Here is a 19,886-nt window from a genome sequence, read left to right on the forward strand (position 1 = left end):
CAGCGTATGGAGCTCAACATTTTTGAAGCAGTGTCGGATCATCCTGACAGTGAACAGAACAAAAAGCAGCCAGCAGCCAAAGAAGAGCATTGGATGTCCTTCTAGAAGCCTGGAGAACTAAAGCAGAACTATAACCGTCGAGCTTGTTAGAATCGCATGAACTGTGCTGTTGTTTTATATACTTTTGCACATTTTCCATTTTCTTAGCAAAATATTAAAAAATGAGGCATGACGCAAATGTTTTGCACAGTATTGTGTATTTCTCTTATGACACCACTTAATTATTCTAAACCAAGTAGTATAACTTCTTATAACAGCATCGTCCATTCCATATGTCCTGTCCAGATGTGCAAGTAACATTGAAGGGACATATTTGCTAGGTGTCAATGGTCTATGAAAGTGAAATAAAGTCAGGAGAATATTCACGACAGTGTCACATCAGGCATCAGAAAGGTCTGCCAGATGAGCAAAAATGTGCGTTAGAAGTGAAATATGTCAATTTAATGCCACAAATCTAGAACGTTGATCACTTTGGGGTAAGTTTTCATGCTTTCATTAACTTTAACAGTTCCACTAAGTTTTAGTAGGACAAATGGGACCATATAGAAAATTTCCCACTTACAATAATCTTTAATGAGGTTATGCTGCCTCTGTGGTGTCCACAACATGCTCACAGTGGCAGGCTTTATAGGATTAGAGAGGCGGAGAATGATTACACAACTCTGTTGCAACCAAATATTCCCTGTGATATTGCTGAAAAATGATTTGACCTTTTTCCACCTTTATCTTTTCTTTTGATTGCAGGAGTGGTGCTGCCTGTCTGGAACCCTCAGAACCCCTCTGTAGGAGATAAAGTGGCACGAGCCATTGTTTACTTTGTAGCACTCATCTACATGTTCCTGGGCATGAGCATTATAGCGGACCGGTTCATGTCTTCTATAGAGGTAAGTCAATGAATATTCTTTGAATTGTTATTAGATTGCACTATAAGTTACTGATATTAGACCACTAATAGGTAACCTGTATAAAACTAATAAATCCAATATTATTTCTTTCTTTACGCCCTCTCCACTCCAGGTGATAACCTCCCAGGAGAAGGAGATCACCATAAAGAAGTCGAATGGTGAGACCACCACAGCCACCGTGAGAATCTGGAATGAGACTGTTTCTAATCTCACTCTAATGGCCTTGGGTTCCAGTGCCCCCGAGATACTGCTGTCTGTTATTGAGGTCAGTGCAACATGAGCCTGCAGGCTACACGTCAGATTAACTGATAGAGAATGTAATGGAAAGACAGTAATCTTATTTTCACCTCCAACTGCAGGTGTGCGGTCACGGTTTTGAGGCTGGTGATCTAGGTCCCAGCACCATTGTGGGCAGCGCCGCCTTCAATATGTTCGTCATCATCGCTCTGTGTGTGTATGTGGTCCCCGACGGAGAAACGCGCAAAATCAAACACCTTCGGGTGTTTTTTGTCACGGCGGCTTGGAGTATCTTCGCCTACATCTGGCTCTACCTGATTCTGAGTGTCTTTTCCCCTGGAGAGGTGGAGGTGAGGACAGTTTTATGTAAAAACTGCTGAAGTTTAAAGAAAGAAATCACTGGGATGAAATAAGAGGAGGAGAATAAAACAGAAACGCTTTTAATCACATCTCTTCTCTCATTCAGGTGTGGGAGGCAGTGCTTACTTTCCTTTACTTCCCACTCTGCGTGGTCCAGGCCTGGGTGGCCGACCGCCGCCTTCTCTTCTACAAGTATGTCCGCAAGCGTTACCGTGCCGACAAGAATCGGGGAATCATTATTGAGACAGAGGGTGGGGCTGATGGAGGGCTAGGCATGGATGGAGGAGGAGGGGGTGGAGTGCTGGGTCCAGGGGGCTTCACCAAGATGGACATGCTGGAGCTGGACGGACAGATAGCGCTGAACTGTCACAGCGGGATGGATGGAGGCATGATGGAGGATGGAGGAGCAAAGGACGATGAGGACGAGGCTAGGAGGGACATGGCAAGGACGCTAAAGGAGCTGAAGCAGAGGCACCCGGATAAAGACATGGAACAGCTGATTGAGATGGCTAATTATCAGGTTAGCAGCACCCAATCCCATTGATGTCTAAGCTCTGGAAGTCATGACTATATCAGATTTCCACCACACGATTATCACGATTCAAATAACTTTCTAAAACCATATACAAAGAACAGGTTCATTGGCATTTGATAATAAGCAGGATTTTATAAAACAGTAGTAGCTATACACTTTTGCCTTCTTATACATGGTATACAGCCTAATAACCAGTACAACATCATCTGCACTCACTGGCCATCCCATTTGGTACACCTGTTCAACTACTCAACGCAAATATCCAATCAGCCAATCAAATTGTATTGTTTTAACACCACAGCCTACCTGAGGATTGTTGCTGACTATGTCCTTTCCATTATGATCGCTGGCTGCTTCCAGTAGGATAACACACCACGTCACAAAGCTCAAATGGTCTCAAAACGCTTTCTTGTACATGACAATGAGTTCACTGTAATCAAATTGTCTTCACAGTCTCCAGATATCTCAATCCAATAGAGCATCTTTGGGATGGATGCAAATGTGTGATGCTATTATTATGTTATATGGGCCAAAATCTCTGAGGAATGTTTTGAACAAGTTGTTGTTGTCCAACCTAAGACTAGCAAAGTGTATTCAATGACATGGCCATTGACTGTATATTAGAGTGTCAAAAAATAGTTGTTAATGCTGGAATATTCTCAGTATTAATATCTTATTATTATTATTATTATCTGTAAGTACTGATTCATTTTAGATGCCATGATTGTCATCAATGCTAATATATCATGACCCCTATTAATACTTTTTTAAATAAACTTTGACAACTTGTTAAATCAAGTTAAGAAGTTTTGCGGTGTTACAAACAGAGGCGTGATTAGCTTAACTCAGGCTAGCATAAGCTGTAAAGCAACCCCCCCTAGTTTCTATTGAAAATAATTTCCACTAGAAATGTTGTAGTTTTACAGAAGATTACAAAGAGACTGATTTCATTTAGACAATGAAAGATGAGATACGTATGTGCTGATATGGGGAAGTTTTGGAGGTGCTAGTAAACATAAAGATAAAAGCTAGCAACCAAAAGCTAATGGCAATAGCAAAATTTCAATAGTTCTCTCACTTCCATTCTTTAATTCTTAGACTTTTGACATATCATTATTTCAATCAATTTCCAGATTTTCTATCTAAACCAGTAGCACACGATGAGATATGTATGTGCTGGTATGGGGAAGTTTTGGAGGTGCTAGTAAACATAAAGATAAAAGCTAGCAACCAAAAGCTAATAGCAAATAGCAATAGCAAAATTTCAACGATTCTCTCACTTCACTTCTTTGATTCTCAGACTTTTGACATATTATTATTTCAATCAATTTCCATCTATCTAAACCAGTAGCACACGAGCAAACTTGAGTCACATTCCATATGTTACTCTTCTGAGGGTGATAATGACTCAGAAATGGTGCTATGACACATTCAGTGTGACTTTGAAAGTAGAGGAAGGTGCAGTTCCCCGAGGAAACAGTACAAAGTTACAAAGAGGAAAATCTATAACGCTTACGGCAGTCTCATACAATCAAACCAATAGCATGTTCACATAAACTAAAAACATTAGCGACTGGTTAATTGAGTTGGCTGAGCATCAGCACATTATCTCAGTCTCTCTCAGCTTAACACACAGTAAAACTGTTTTATAAAGTGTTGATTAAACCAGTGTACTGAGTGGAAGCTATCTGTTGGCTTGACTGACACCAGTAAAACCTTCACCCCTCTGCCATCCAGGTGATTTTTTGCCCGGTAAGTTACATGAAAGCTAAATATATTAACGTGAGTGCCCGTTCTGGACCCTGGAAGCCTTAAAAATATTGACTTGCGGTAACATTGCTGCCTTTTTTTTCTCAGCGATTGAGTTAATCTTTAAAGAGATGTAGCTAAATGCTTTGCTGAAGAACTTAAGCGGGCCTCAAGTTAATATTTTTTGGGGAGAATTTAGATTTGTGATGTGTTGGTTGTGATACCTTAAGCAAAAATTGTTCAAAAATTTAACTCATAGTTAAATTTGGCATTTTGTAACCACATTTTAGCACACCCATACTCCTCTCTGTTATAGCAGTTGCTCACACTTTATTAAAATGTTTAACTTTTATGGGGAGTAATCATTAAACTGGGTCATTAGAGATTCCTCTTTTTTATGTGACGACTTCTTTTCTTCCTAGAAGTCAATAGAACATAGTTGTAAAAGCTGTCCAAGTCTCTGCTGCTCTCCCTTTCTCTGCTTTCCCACCAATTCCTTCCCTTGCCTCCTCTCCAACTCATTTCTATGTCTTTGGTTTCGGTTTTGAAGGAGGGGAGGGAAGGAGCTTGGCGGGCCAAATGTGCACTGGTCAGCTCCCAGAGGTTTGTTTGCTTTCAGGCCTCCCTATCCCTGCAGCTACTCCCTCCAGTCCGTGCTGTAAATAAGAATGACAGCTGCCCTGTAGATTAAACTTGACTTGCTAAATTTCAGTTCTTGCGGTCATAATGAATCACTGAATGTAAAATTAAATTGCCGTCATGGGATATGGAGCTGGGTGATCTTGTGCAGCAAAAACCCAAATCAGTTTCTTAACTAAACACTTACTTATTCCTTCTATCTAAAGAGATGCAGATATAAACATTCTGTCAGCTCACTTCCATTAAATTTGAATAAATTGCAGCGTTCTCGGCTCTGAGGCCACATTTAGTCTAATGATCTTTCAGCTACAGTGGCCACTTTGTTCATTTTCAATTTAGTGGATCGTTGGGATAATACATCACTATTGAGCCATACGTTTTTATTAAAATCGCTCCTTATAGATTGATAAACCTCATTAGAATGAAAGTTGGCAGTGAAGAGAGCCAGCAACCAAAGCCTGAAGTTATTACGTTAAATGACTCTTTGTCAGTATTATTGCACTGATTTAGTTTGTCTGTCTTCAGACAATCTTTCTGGAAAGGTCAGGGAATCTGCTGTTGACCTTTGACACTGAGTTGAAGTTCAGTTATGGCGGTGTAGGATCTCCCAGGAGAAAATTCTCAGATTGTAGCTCTCTCTTTAAAAGTGATTGCTTTCATAAAAGCACGGCTGTTTGGGCCACAGCAAATTAAATTAACATGAAATGGTTTATTGATTCATTGCGTTTGTTAATTAGGTCCTAATGCAGCAGCAAAAGAGCCGAGCATTTTACCGCATCCAGGCAACCAGGATGATGATCGGAGCAGGTAACATCCTCAAGAAGCACGCTGCTGACCAGGCCCGCAAGGTGAGGCATGCACTCTATTTGCCTTTCTCCATTATATTATATTTGAAGCTACTGGAACCTTGAGCGTGTTTTTTCTCAGGTGGTAAGCAGCCATGAGACCCAGGCCCAGGAGGATGACCCTCACACCATCAGGATTGAGTTTGAACCCTCTTTGTATCAGTGCTTTGAAAACTGTGGGTCCCTGAAACTGACTGTTGGCAGACATGGAGGTGACCCCGGAGTTACTGTCAAGGTGAGTGCACGGGAGGGATGGACAGTAGATCATGAATAAAACTGTGTGTGTGTGTGTGTGAGCCTGTCTTTAAGGGAAACAAGTCTTGCAGAGTCTCATGCAAATAAAAGCAGACAGCAGAGACAGCAGAGAAAACAACAATATTCTGTGGGCTGACTTCCCTGACACCTTTTTCTATCTTAAGCAGATCTTGTGTCATGTGCTCACCTCCAGAGGCTTTGAGCACCTTTGTTTTTCTTTCCTGGTTGGATAAAGGCAGAGAAGTGGGTGGCAGAGGAGAGTAGCTGAGAGGCACCAGAGAAAACACCTTCATCTCCAGATTTCTAGTTTCTGGCTCAGGTTGTAACTCAAAGAAAGCGCACATCCTTTTGCAAAGGCTCATTGATCTCAGACTTAATGCTGGCTTAATGCTGGCTATGAATGAGAGCTCTCCCTGAATGAGAGAGTCTCCCGCTGAGTCTCTGTCAGTGGGATGATATCTGATCTGCTCAGCATTACTACGTTGGCTTCGCAAGGCTGGCTCTCCTTTATTCTTCTTCTTGTTTACAAATTAAACTGTGATGAGAGATCATAGTTTTCTGCTGGTGGCACGGCCTTAGTCAGCCGTCTGCTGAAGGATGCTTTGCAAACATGTTGTCAGAGCAGTCGAGAGACAAAAGAAATATTATTCGTGTCATTTAGGTATTCTCAGAGAGCTCCCTCGTATCGATGGCTGGGTCAATGAAAGTTAAAAGCGACTTACTTTGCACTCATACATTGCTATCTAAAGGCTTTAAAGCACAGGAAAAGGTGCAAAAACATCTACACAGTGCTTTTTCCTTTAAAAGATTTAGCAATGTTAGCACAAGGCAGGCCGTTCCCATCTTTGAAAAAGTTGCCAAATCTTCTATGCTAATGCCAAACAGTTTATTCTGCTTTTGACTCTTGTTTTGACCCTGGTACCCCGGTGCTGATAATCAGGTGCCTGACTAGCAGCACATGTGAGCATGGACCTTGTTAAAGCGGTCACTTGGTGTCTGATCCAAGCATGCCATGTTTGGCTGATGTGGATAGACCCCGTGCCCTATCCAGGTAACCTCCAGCTGGTGTTCTGCAAAACTAAGCTGCAACATTATTTGGAGTAATCCCAAGTACCATTTCCAGGCAACCAGGAAATTGAAGGTCTAAATTGAAGGTCAAGTTCCATGAAAGAGGTGATGGCAGAGACAGGCTACCAAGTGGGCATCTGCAGATATGAACTGAAGGCACTCGTCCAGGGTTTGCAGGACCCAGCATGAGGAGGATGTACAAGGTCCGATAAACGACAATCCGATAAACGACAACAATCAAGAGTGAGTAGCAGAATAAGCTGGTTGATGTTGGCAGAGAATATTTGGCACAACCCGCATACTCAACTCTGCTGCTCAACCTACAAATGCATTTTCCTTACAAATGTAGCATCGGGGAAAACATTGTTACAACAAATAAATAATCAGCCAAATCATGTTTACTTACTTTATGTGCTAAGTTTATATACAGTTTATGATTGAACATTTGAAGCAAGTTCTAATCAAAATATCAACTTTTAAGCAGATATGGTGGAAAAACTGTGTTAGCAAACTGTGGCTGTTTTCACATCCAGCATGCACAGTGCGATATTAGCATCTCTTAGCAGCTCTGCTTGTAGCTACAATATGTACATGGTGCTAGTGTGATAGCAAGCTTTTATTAGCTGAGGGTGTTGAGGGTGAACTTGAAATAATTATCATTGTTTGAAGTCTTGAGTCACAGTTTGGTTCGATTAAGTTGGCAAAACATCAAAGTTTAGCATTTCACAAAAGACAAACTGTGTTTTCTGCGAGTCAGGTGATGAATCACAGTGGACTTGTTACTATTAGCAACACTGTGAATGTTTGAACAGTCATTTCAGCTGTTAAATTAAGATAAATATAATATAAGTTAAAATGCGTCCCTTATATACAGATACTAGGGGTCTTATTGAGGGCACGTCTGTAGTGTTAAGTCATTAATTTGAACCCATACAGCTCCAAAACAGTCATTCTCATCCAAGCAGCATGATTGACTGATAAGCTACCCCAATCTATCTTCAATCAATTTGTCACATGCAAAGTTTACACCTGCAGTGAAAAAACTGTCAAATGTACAATACAATGGGCAAGAGGGGAAAAAAGACACCTCTACTCATTCTGGGCTCCTTGTGGGAGGTCAGCAAGCTCCTCTGCACAGAGAGCACATACATATCCACATCACAACACCCTAAACCACATGACAAGCAACTGGGTTGGGTAAGGGTGTGAGAGGCTACCTATGGTAGCCGCATTAAATTATGGTGGTTTTCCTTTAGTGCGAACAACTACATGTATATTTTACAGTTGATCTAACAGTCCTTCACTGGTCTCTCAAGCTCCCATTGGAGAGCTGTGAGCTTGTCCGAGATGTCATCAATTTTGCGCTCAAAGAGTATAGAGCATCTTACATTAGAGGAAACTCAGCTCTTATATAATCACGGGCTGTGACGATATAACTTCTCACACATCAGTCTAAAATGGGAAAAATCAGCTATCCACATATCTTAAAATCTCTTGAGTATTACCCAGCTTCAATTTAATCCCGAAAATATCATCCAACCATTGGATGCATTTAAAAATATATCACTTATACACATTTCATGAGGCACTAAAAATAGAGCAGAGGCTAGGGATTGACTTCAGTAGCACTAGCAGCACCGAGTGACTGACACAGCTTTGCCTTCAAACAGAAAAAAATGGCTTTGAAGCCATTTGAACTAAATGCATTTTAGATATTTGGGTTCTAATGTTGTCTAAATAAGAAGGAGGGGGTTAATTAACACAAAGCAGTTGAAAGGACAGAGAGAAAGGACAGGATACGCGGAAGGTTTTCTTATGTTATCTTCAAAGTCTTTAATATCGGCCTGTTTCTGACCAGAGGGCTTGGTTTAATGAAGCTGTTTTTCTTCTTCTCTCTTACCCTCTGTCCTCATCTCCCCAAATGCCTCTTCTTTGCTGTCCTCCTCTCTATCGCTCTCTCTCCCTCTGTTTGGCACTCCCCCTCTCCCTTTGTGTTTATCTGCCCTTTTCATATCTGCTCACTTGTGTTTCATCTTGACGACTCTTTTTGCTCTCTCCCCATCACTCCTCTGTGTTCCCATCTCCTGCAGGTGGATTATCGCACAGAGGACGGTACGGCCAACGCAGGTTCAGATTATGAGTTTGCAGAGGGAACGCTGCTGTTCAAGCCGGGAGAAACCCTCAAAGGTAAAAAACAACACTGACTACAATAATTTCTGACATATTTTCAATAAACATGTCATTGAAACTGATGCTCAAATAGCAGAGGTCATCTGCAGCTCCTGAGGCAGATTTCTTTTTTCCTTTTTTTTTTTTTTTGCTAGTGGTTTCACGGGGGAAAAATGTAATTAAATTAAACATTTTAGCAAATTATTATAATTACTTTGCACCTGAGAGCAAGATGCTAAAACAACAATTCTTTTCTCAGAGATCACAGTGGGCGTCATTGACGATGACATCTTCGAGGAAGATGAGTATTTCTACGTTCACCTCAGTAACCCTCGTGTCGTTGGCTATCCGGAGATTGGCACTGCACCTCTGGATGCCAGCGCTACCCCGAAAGCCGTGCTGGGTGACAACCACACTGCCACAGTGACCATCTATGACGATGATCACGCAGGTAAAAGGAAGCTTCACCTTAACTGTGTTCACAGGTGTCACGTGGTGTCGTGATATTCAGACTTTTAACACCTTAAAGTATTCAGTCTAAGATTCCTATGGGGAAAACCTGCCGCTGAATAATATTGTGGAGGGCCACAAGTGTCAAAATGAATTAAATAAATAATTCATTGTGTCATTAATTAATTAAAATAGAAAATAATTGAATGATTACATATATAAACAATAAAATATCAAGGAATTCAATTTAAAACATTTACAAAATTATTTATTTCCAATTTTAATTAATTAATGACACATTTAATTAATTATGTAACGATCTATTTATTCAATTCATTGTGGCACTTGTGGCCTTCCATATTTTTAGGCCACGTCACACACTGGTTTGTGAAATTCTTTTTTAAAGCCTCAATTTTAGCATCCTGTTATTAGTAAACAACAAGTGACCATGTTTGGAGGAGACCCTGAATACTAGCTCAGGTTAGTTAGGTTAGTTGGCCAGACTATGCTAATACTTTGAACCATACAAGTGGGATACCGAAACTTCACTTGATAAAACCTGACAAGTTGACTTTGGGACAGGCTGTGAGTGCAATTAGCACCAACAAGGTGCAAAGTCCCATTCACTGAATCAAGTTATCAGCAGTGGAGCCTAGCACACAATCATGTATCCAATAGAGCAGCGGTCCCCAGCCAGGGCCACGGACCGTTACCAGTGAGTCATTTGGTACCAGGCTGTGAGAGTTGAGGCTCAGGTGTGAAATTTATGGTTTTTACCACAGTTTTTGTCTTGGTTGTATCATTTTATTTTGTTGTATTTATCCACGACACTTTGAAGGTCGGAAAATATTGTCTGACATTAAACGTGGCAAAAAAAAGTTGGGGACCGCTGTGTTAGAGGACCCAACTGTAGAGGAGATTAACCCCTGAAACTGCTGCCTGATATACAGGGTGGGCCATTTATATGGATACACCGTAATAAAATGGGAATGGTTGGTGATATTAAAGTCCTGTTTGTGGCACATTAGTATATGTGAGGGGGCAAACTCCTCAAGATGGGTGGTGACCATGGTGGCCATTTAGAAGTCGGCCATCTTGGATACAACTTTTGTTTTTTCAATAGGAAGAGGGCCATGTGACACATCAAACTTATTGGTAATGTCTCAAGAAAAACAATGGTGTGCTTGGTTTCAACGTAACTTTATTCTGTCATGAGTTATTTACAAGTTTCTGACCACTTACAGGGTTCTAGAGTGCGACCAATTTGGTCGCAAATGCGACCAAATTTTTCAGTGGTGCGACTAAAAAAAATATTTGGTTGCACCTGTGCGACCAACTGTTCGGGTGGCAAAAAAAAAAAAATCTGCAACCTTCCCTGTGGTCAACAACAGACACACATTTTGCCCCTATCGTGGACTAAACCAATCAGAGATAGTCAGGGGCGGGACCTCTCTGATTGGCCGTGGTCCAGTTGAAAGTGCAGGTGGAAGTGGAAGGTGAGTAGCTTGAATAAAGCGATATCAATTCATTAAATCCTGAATCGACTTTTAAATATAATTGTGTTTTGCCAGAAACGCCAGATTTTCAGATTAAAGCTCACAAAACCATTTCAACAACAACCAAACAGCAAACGAGAGCAGGTACACGGACTCCACACAAAGACGTAAACACAGAACGGACTGACACATCAGAATCAGCTTTGTCTTTCTCGGCCCGTAGACAGACACGCTGTTGGAGCTTAGCGATTCTGATGCGTCCGGTCCGCGCTGTGTTTACGTCTTTTTGCGCTGATTCTGAGCTGCAGGTTTTGTCTCTCTCCAGCCAAAATCCCCCGAGCCAGCAGCAAAAGAAGCAGCAAACTGCGCTTCACATTTGATCGATGTCGTCATGAATTTTGCTGTTTTGCTTCCACGACTATTAAAATCACACTCCATGCACAGCTAGCTCTCTCTCTCTCTCTCTGTACTTCAGGAACAGTTTCCCGTCTCCAATCTCTGTTTTCTGTATTATTCATTCGCTTATTACCCACCAGTCTACCGTTGTTTACAGAGCTGTCGGCTGCTGTCTTTTTCTTTTCTTTTTCTTTTTTTCACTTAAATGACCTCGGACAAGAAAGCCTATTTTTTTCTGTTGTTCAATACTGAAGAAATTTAAACTTTATATGCAGAACATTGTAGAATATTTTTAAGGGTATCTGCTATAAAAAGCCAGACCAGGAAAATCTCCTTCATGTCTTTCTGTTTTATTCTCAGTTACTTTCACTCAAAGGCATCTGCTGTGATGTTCACAATTCTGATGAAGTCAGTACTGATAAATGATCAGAATTATAATATTTCTGACTGTCTGAGGCTAAATTGAATTGAATCAGGACTTTGAAAACCGGAATCGAATGGATTATAGAAATCAGTGATGATACCCAGCCCTAGTGAGCAGCCTGGGCACGACAGAAGTGGATGTAGCTGTAATAGGAAAAGAACTATTGCTAACTTTTCTGTTAAGTTAAGGCCTGATCCTTCTGAAATTCATAGCCAGTGCTCTGACACGGTGTCATCAATCTTTGAATGCTGAAAAAGCACAGTGTATCCAGAAAAACACATTATATTATATAAATTATTAGAAAATTTGTGTGCGCCTAACTTTTGTGCCGGTACGCCCATGGCAAAAAGTTAGTCTAGAGCCCTGACTTATGAAATGTGTTCAATGTGCTGCCCATTGTGTTGGATTGTCAATGCAACCCTCTTCTCCCACTCTTCACACACTGATAGCAACACCGCAGGAGAAATGCCAGCACAGGCATCCAGTATCCGTAGTTTCAGGTGCTGCACATCTCGTATCTCCACACCATAGACAATTGCCTTCAGATGACCCCAAAGATAAAAGTCTAAGGGGGTCAGATCGGGAGACCTTGGGGGCCATTCAACTGGCCCACGACGACCAATCCACTTTCCAGGAAACTGTTCATCTAGGAATGCTCGGACCTGGCAGCCATAATGTGGTGGTGCACCATCATTGTGGAAAACTCGGGGAACGTGCCAGCTTCAGTGCATACAGAGGGAAACACATCATCATGTAGCAATTTCAAATATCCAGTGGCCTTGAGGTTTCCATTGATGAAGAATGGACCCACTATTGTTGTACCCCATATACCACACCAAACCATCACTTTTGTTGGTCCAACAGTCTTGGAGGGATCCATCCAATGTGGGTTAGTGTCAGACCAATAGCGGTGGTTTTGTTTGTTAACTTCACCATTCACATAAAAGTTTGCCTCATCACTGAACAAAATCTTCTGCGTGAACTGAGGGTCCTGTTTCAATTTTTGTTTTGCCCATTCTGCAAATTCTGTGCACCGATCTGGGTCATCCTCGTTGAGATGCTGCAGTAGCTGGAGTTTGTAAGGGTGCCATTTGTGAGTAGCTAATATCTGCCGAAGGGATGTTCGACTAATGCCGCTCTCCAGTGACATGCGGCGAGTGCTACGCTGTGGGCTCTTGCTGAATGAAGCTAGGACAGCCACTGATGTTTCTTCATTAGTGACAGTTTTCTTGCGTCCACATTTTGGCAAATCCAACACTGAACCAGTTTCACGAAACTTAGCAAGCAGTTTGCTAACTGTAGCATGGGAGATGGGTGGTCTCGTAGGGTGTCTTGCATTGAAATCTGCTGCAATGACCCGGTTACTGCGTTCACCAGATATCGACACAATTTCGATCCGCTCCTCACGTGTTAACCTCTTCGACATGTCAATGGCTGTGAACAAAGAGAAACTTGTAAATAACTCATGAAAGAATAAAGTTACATTGAAACCAAGCACACCATTGTTTTTCTTGTGACATTACCAATAAGTTTGATGTGTCACATGGTCCTCTTCCTATTGAAAAAACAAAAGTTGTATCCAAGATGGCCGACTTCTAAATGGCCACCATGGTCACCACCCATCTTGAGGAGTTTGCCCCCTCACATATACTAATGTGCCACAAACAGGACTTTAATATCACCAACCATTCCCATGTTATTACGGTGTATCCATAGAAATGGCCCACCCTGTATATCTAAAAATTTTGTAAACTGAAATTTCAATTCTCACTATTTCTTGGTATTTGATTCTACAATATTCAAATAGACATATTTGTTTTGCGAAGCGCCTACCTGGTGCTAACACTGCAAAGTAGAAAAGCTTTTTGCACACTGTAAACCTGTGCTTTACTGCTATCAGGAGTCCACATGAATCTGTTGGTGTGCCATAGGTCGTCGCCTCTGGGTGTCCATAAAACAGCATCATTAGAAGGTGACAAAGAGCTCGTCCTTCCAGTGTTGCGACATTTTTCTGCAATTTGAAAACATCCAGGGAGTTAAAAATGCAGGTGGATGAGTGGAGAGTGGGTGTTTACCCATTGTGTTTCATCTAGAGAGAGTGGGAAGTGATCTGTTATCCTCTTACTGTACAGTATATACCGTACACCTCTGAGAGCAAGCTAGTGCGTGAGTGTGTAGGTGTTTGTCAAGCTTTTTAGTGTTTCTCCCCTGTGAAATAAATTCTTTCTTTCATTAATTCTTAGGCATCTTTACATTTGAAAGTGCCACTCAGAGGGTGAGTGAAAGTGTTGGCGTGATGGAGGTGAAGGTGCTCAGGACGTCGGGGGCTCGAGGCCTGGTCGCCATTCCCTATCGAACCTTGGATGGAACCGCTAAGGGAGGGGAGGACTACGAAATGGCTGCAGGCAAGCTGGAGTTTCAGAATGATGAGACCATGTGAGTACCTCGCTGTTGTCTGCATGACATTTCATCCACCTTTGAACACCGTCCTGGTGTATTTTTTACATTTTGCGGTTGGTGTGACATCATATGGAGACTGGGACATTTTTGGATCAACATTGACGCCCTCACATTTCCTCTGTTTTCCTTCCTGTGATTGATTTCTATTCAGAAATTGCTGTGTAGGTTAATCAAGTATTCTGCTGTATAAATGGCTCTATTAGGTAGATAACAGTGTAATAATGTCACATTTCCAGGCAGGCTTCTCTGCATTAAATGCTTGCAAACACATGGGTGCACACATACACATTCATAAAATTGCTCTTGCGTCCTTGGGCGCATGCATTTTTAATATGCTGAAGTTAGCGGTGTTAAATTGACCAATACATAAAATGGTTGGGAATGCAGTTTCTCCAACGCCACTCGGGGCCCATAAAGCAAGCCCTCTGCGTACGTGTGTGTGTAAGAGTGTGTGTGGTTTCACATATCTATATGTATGAGGACCAATTAGACTTTTAGATGTAAGCGTGAGGACATCTGTGCATAATTTAAGAATATTTTATTAGATTGACAAGGTTACAGTGAATAAGGACTGAGCCAGGTGGTGTTATGACATCGGTGTGTTTTCAAAAGCTTTGTGTGTGTGTGTGTGTGTGTGTGTGTGTGTGTGTGTGTGTGTGTGTGTGTGTGTGTGTGTGTGTGTGTGAGGTTTAAGTTTAAACCTAGATTTAGGTTTTTGATATTTGCCTTCAAAGTTCTGCTTGAGAAGAACAATTATGGCTTTGGAGTTAAGATTAAAACTAAATGTTGGATAAGGTGAAGGGCCGGTGTTCTATTTAGTGGTTTGCGATTGCAAAAGATTAGAATTTACAAATGAGCACAAACGTCTGACACCAGCAAACCTCTAAGCAGAGCGTCTTTAAAGCACAGGTCATAGCGTGTTCTTGTGCGTGTGGGACGGAGCGATGTGTTGATGGTGCAGTCACTGCTGCAAGGTCAGGGAGAGATGAAAGGGAGTGCGAGAGAAGCTAAAGCAAACGACAAGAGTTAAATGTAATCAAACAATGCAAACTGTAAAGCTGAGGCAGTCTTCTGAGAGCTGCTGTTATGTGAGCACAGGAGGTTAAATAGAAAGCTGGTATCAGTGGGTCTGAGACTGCAGCAGATCAGATTAGCTGAAAGTGAAACTATTGGTGGTGTGTTTGCTAAAGAGGATTCAAAAGATCACTTAGTAGAGTGTGTTTCAACCCTGAGAGATTGCAACTTTGTGGGTCAAGCATAAGCAGCAATGAGCGTCTTCCTCTGCTGGATATAGATTAGTAGTGAAGGGCATGTTTTTATGAAGCATCGGAGAATAACTCAGTGTATATATGGGAGTCATGGAGTCATAGTTAATGTATTTAATATTCTTAAAGGAACTGCTACAGAACGTGCATATAAACGACTGCTGCAAAAACAAAAAGCTATTGATTCTGATTCTGCTGATCTACATCAACCAACAGTGTATGTTAGTTAGTTTAGAATGCTAAAGCCAAAGTCACACAAGCATAGAGACCAGTCAGTCATGCACTGGTAACCACCACTCGCTATGGAAAAGTGTTGTCCCAGATCAGTTGGTGAGTGGTTGCAGGAGGTTGTTTGCAAGGTGAAAATGTTGGCAAAAAACAAAAACGCTACATCCAGATGAACCGAATCAACTTTTGGGGATTTCCTTAGCTTTTGCTACAGCTCTGTGGTTAGTTAGCAAGTGTCTGCTAGCAACCAAAGCACTTGCAAAAGAAGCTGAGATGCCTTCTGTGACTGAGACTGTGAGCTGAGCAGGAATGGAGGCAGTGTATAGTTTGCATCAAATACAAAAGCAAAAGTAAAGACGCTGAGAGGCCTTGAAGCTGTTGCTTCAGACGAGCAGGGTGACTGCTGGGGAAAGGAGGGGGTGGATCGATAATCCAATGTTTCCATGTAAAGGAGCGTGAGCCAGCTGAGCGAGGGATATGCTGGTGAGAAAGCCCCTGTGGTAAATTGATCTATCCATCCTGGCGTCTCCCGCCTCGCTCCTTCTATTCTTCACCTCTGCATTTACTCCCCGGCCCTAACCTTTCATCTCCTCGCTCTTTTCGCCGGTCAGCGCTTATAACTAATTTTTCCTTTGCTTTTTCTCCATGTGATATTGTTTTTTATACTTAAATAAGTCTATCCATCCACTTCTGATTCACGAGAAACCCAATCAGTTCTCGACTTTGGGTTTAAGGCGGCTCGATCTGCCCTCGTTATCAGTAACTGGCTCTTTCTCTTTACAGTTTTACCCCTTTTGTTCTCGTCTCACTCCCTCTCTCTCTTACTTCACTGATTCAGTCCGTGCTCACTTATTGTTCATCTTCTCTCGCTGCTGCCCCTCTCTGCGTGCTTTCTCTTTTCATCATTGTGCTTTTAAACTACTTGTCAAAAATCCTCCTGCACACTAATGTGAACCTGCTTTAATCTGCTGCACTCGTTTCTCCTTCTCCCTCTGCTTTCTGCCTTTGCCTCATCACATTTCTGTAGTTCATCATGTTTTCTCCATACTAATCTCTCACATATTTTCCTGGCATATTTTTAGATGAGTTTTCTCATGCCCTCCTCCTGCTTCTCCACCTTTTCCTCATACCTCACCTCCCATCACTCTCCTTTCTCACTTATCCCTCGCTTCTGCGCACCTTTGACTTCTCTTCATTTGCATCTTCCTTTCACCTTTTGCTTGTTTACATTGTCAGACTTTTCCTTCACTTCTCCCTTCCTCTCGCTCTACCTGGCACCTTTATTTCCCTCCACCTTCTCTTCTTAATTACATCCTTCTCCCCATCTTCTCCAGCCAACACCGTAAGAACAGGGACTTGCTGCCAAAGCAATTCAGCTGGATCACAACCCAGACATAACTCAGTGTCCACACGCCTCCCTCCACTTCCTTGAGTTCTCCTCCAATATGTGTAATTGTTTTGTTTACCCTCTTTCGCCTATATCCTGCATTTAAGCAACCCCACATTAATCTGTCATGCACGCTGTCTGCCAGAATGAGCTTTGCTTAAAGCTCAGGAAAACGGTAAAGCGGTGATAGGAGGAGAACGGACTGAGACGGGGGAAACATGACGAAGGGCGAGTCAGGTGCAGCTGAAAAAAATCTTGTGGGAAATCTAAAAGTTGCTGGAGCTTAACTGACAGGAGGAGAGGAAAAGCGAAGTGAAGAGAAGGAAGAGGCGCTTCCACTCGATTTCATTATAGAAGATAATGTAATGCTACGCTGAGCCCACAACGGAAAAGTCCTTTTTTCTTTTGCCTCCCTACATCACAGATACTCCAAGAGGTCGTGCTGAAGGTGTCCGCTCTCAGAAGCCCAAGATGGAGCCTCCCTTTATTAAGCAAAACCATTTTTACACATTAATGTCAGTCGTGAGGAGAACTACTCAACCTGCACATCCTCTTAAAAGGAAGACGAAGAAGCAGCTTTCAGATTTCTGAAAATAAACCCAGATGATGTCATCATTCAAACAGAAATCCAGCTTTAAAAACCGGGTGTGTGCCACTTGAAGGAGCCTGTCACGTATGAGGGCTCCCGCAGAAGCGAAGTGAAACTAAAACTTTAATGCAGCAAACACCTAAAGCTCTACCGTTACACTGCAAAGTACGTGACAGGAGAAAAATGACGAATGTGGCCACATACACGCGTAACACAAAAGCGACCGTGTTAGCCAGTTCTTGTACCCATACGGCATCACTTTCTGTGATGGAATACATCAGTGTTATGAGATACAGATGCACGTATCAATATTTAGATGTCTCAGTTGCATCAAGGCGTCGACTTAACAGCATAAGCAAGTCTGTGGGTGAGTCAAGTCGGATCTGAATACGGTGCTGTGCAGTTCACTCAGTCACAAGACACACTGTTGAAGAGAGGCAGAGATTAATAATAAATAATGATTAAATCCAGAGTGATATGTAAACACAAATGGGAGGATCCAGTATATGTAAAAGTATATGTTACCCACCATAGCACTGTGCATCTACATTTCTTTACTGTCTGGACTCCCATTATATGCTGCAGCAGCAGCAATGAATTAATTCTCTCTCTGTTCAGCTAATTAATGAATGAATGTTTTTTTTAATTACCCTTTTGTTTCTCCCCATCGGACTTCACGAGCTTTGCTCAGTTTTCTGTCTGTAGGTCTTTATCTGCCACCTCTGCCTTTGGTAGGCCTTTGTTAATCAGAGGGCGTGTGAGTACTATATACAGAAGCAGGAAAGAGAGGGATACGCTCAGTAGGGTCTGTTTATTCTTAGCCTCCCTATGACCTGCAGCTCAGTGCAGATTCACAGCCAAGCTGCAGAAAAATGTGTGTGCGTGCGTCTGTGGCTGTGTTTGCGTGTGGTCCACTCCCCTGGCTGCTCATTATAAATTTGAAACAGGTGTCGCCACCGAACTGTGCCAACGCCTGTTCAATTACTGCCTTGCACTGTGTGTGTGCATGTGTGCATATAGTGTGCACTCACTTTACATACCAAAGCATCCTTACCATTTCTGGGACTTTTTTAAAGTATGTGAGCATATGAATGATGAGGTATTTAACTTCGACTGAGTTCTGAAAAATGCTCTGCAGCATATGTGTTATGGGGTTGTTTGTTTGTTTTTTGGGGGGGGGGGGGGGGGGTGTCATTGTTTTGTTTTGTTTTTTGTCTGGTTTTGTATGGTAGCTGGGATAGGCTCCCAAGATCCCCCTCCCTGCTTTACCCTGATAAGGATAGGTGGAAGAGGATGGATGGATGTTGGTTTTGTGTGTGTGAACTCCATACTTACTCCAGCACCTGTTCAGCTTTTTGCTCCCTCGAATGGCTTAGAATAAAAAAACTGGTGGATTTATCAGCCAAGCTTCTCGATTACAGCCAAAGGGGCTCTGACTGTGATCAAAAGATTGCCACTGTTGGCAGATTTTATATGAACTATTTATATTATGCTACCGTGCGTGGGCTAATATTAGCTCATAAGAATGGAATATGTCTTTGTACAAGTAGTTTTAGAACCAAATATAACACCGTACTGAAACACTGAGGTAAAGCTACATCTTAGCTTCCTGCATGGCTCATTTATTCGATATGGTTTATGTAAGGGGGGGGTTTCATTTTGCATAATGAGAGGAAAAGCCGTAATAACAAGGACCATCTGTGGTGTTTAGTGAATGTAAAGCAGGCAATGCTGGCTGGTGTTTTCTGAACTGTGTTAGTGAATTCAGTGAAGAGCAGAATATTACCAGTGACTAAACTGTGAGGTCATCCAGGATCATCGACTGTATTTACATTATGTGTGGGTGGATGGTGCTGCACTTGTATCCATTCGCATTAACATGCCATTGTGCAGGGTGAACGATTAAAGTTATGCAACCTATGCAGACATGCTTGTGTTGAGACCTCCAAAAATCAGGCAGCGTGTATTTTGGAGATATGCGCTGGAGATATATGGAGATTACGCTCGACGCAGGTAGAAAAATGAGCCTGAACATGACCGGGAACGTCAGCAGAATTTGAACACTTTGTTTCACTTCACCTCTTTGAATGTTCCAACTTGGCTCTTTTCTGCAGCTCGTTCAAAGAACAACAACAGATGGTTGCAAGAGTAGCTCACAGGAGTGTTTTTAACACTGCCCCCTGGTGACAGTAAACAGGTATAGCAACAATGATCCGCAAAGCTGTGCATAGCTTTGTGTTGGTCCTACGGAAAAGCTACGCACTTGGACAACACGTGTTCACGACTACCGTCCTCACAAAGCTGTCAGAGTTACACAGCTGTAACTGTCGTTCATGCTTCGAGATTTAGAGGTCAAACTTACCGTTTAT

At 42.1% G+C, this 19,886-nt stretch overlaps 1 protein-coding gene across 7 annotated transcripts in view; it reads left to right on the forward strand.

The window, feature by feature from the left end:
* slc8a4b (solute carrier family 8 member 4b) overlaps nucleotides 1-19,886 on the forward strand; it is a 130,617-nt gene that overhangs the window by 62,913 nt on the left and 47,818 nt on the right. For all 7 annotated transcript variants that reach the window (XM_082526014.1, XM_082526015.1, XM_082526012.1 and 4 more), the window contains 9 exons: nucleotides 805-944; nucleotides 1,078-1,230; nucleotides 1,325-1,552; nucleotides 1,669-2,082; nucleotides 5,223-5,333; nucleotides 5,413-5,565; nucleotides 8,744-8,840; nucleotides 9,082-9,273; nucleotides 13,832-14,024. In XM_082526014.1, coding sequence (XP_082382140.1) covers nucleotides 805-944; nucleotides 1,078-1,230; nucleotides 1,325-1,552; nucleotides 1,669-2,082; nucleotides 5,223-5,333; nucleotides 5,413-5,565; nucleotides 8,744-8,840; nucleotides 9,082-9,273; nucleotides 13,832-14,024 — 1,681 coding nt within the window. The remainder of the gene's footprint in view (nucleotides 1-804; nucleotides 945-1,077; nucleotides 1,231-1,324; nucleotides 1,553-1,668; nucleotides 2,083-5,222; nucleotides 5,334-5,412; nucleotides 5,566-8,743; nucleotides 8,841-9,081; nucleotides 9,274-13,831; nucleotides 14,025-19,886) is intronic.

Source organism: Aulonocara stuartgranti (assembly GCF_965226115.1).
Source record: "Aulonocara stuartgranti genome assembly, chromosome: 3".
Taxonomy (NCBI): Eukaryota; Metazoa; Chordata; class Actinopteri; order Cichliformes; family Cichlidae; genus Aulonocara; species Aulonocara stuartgranti.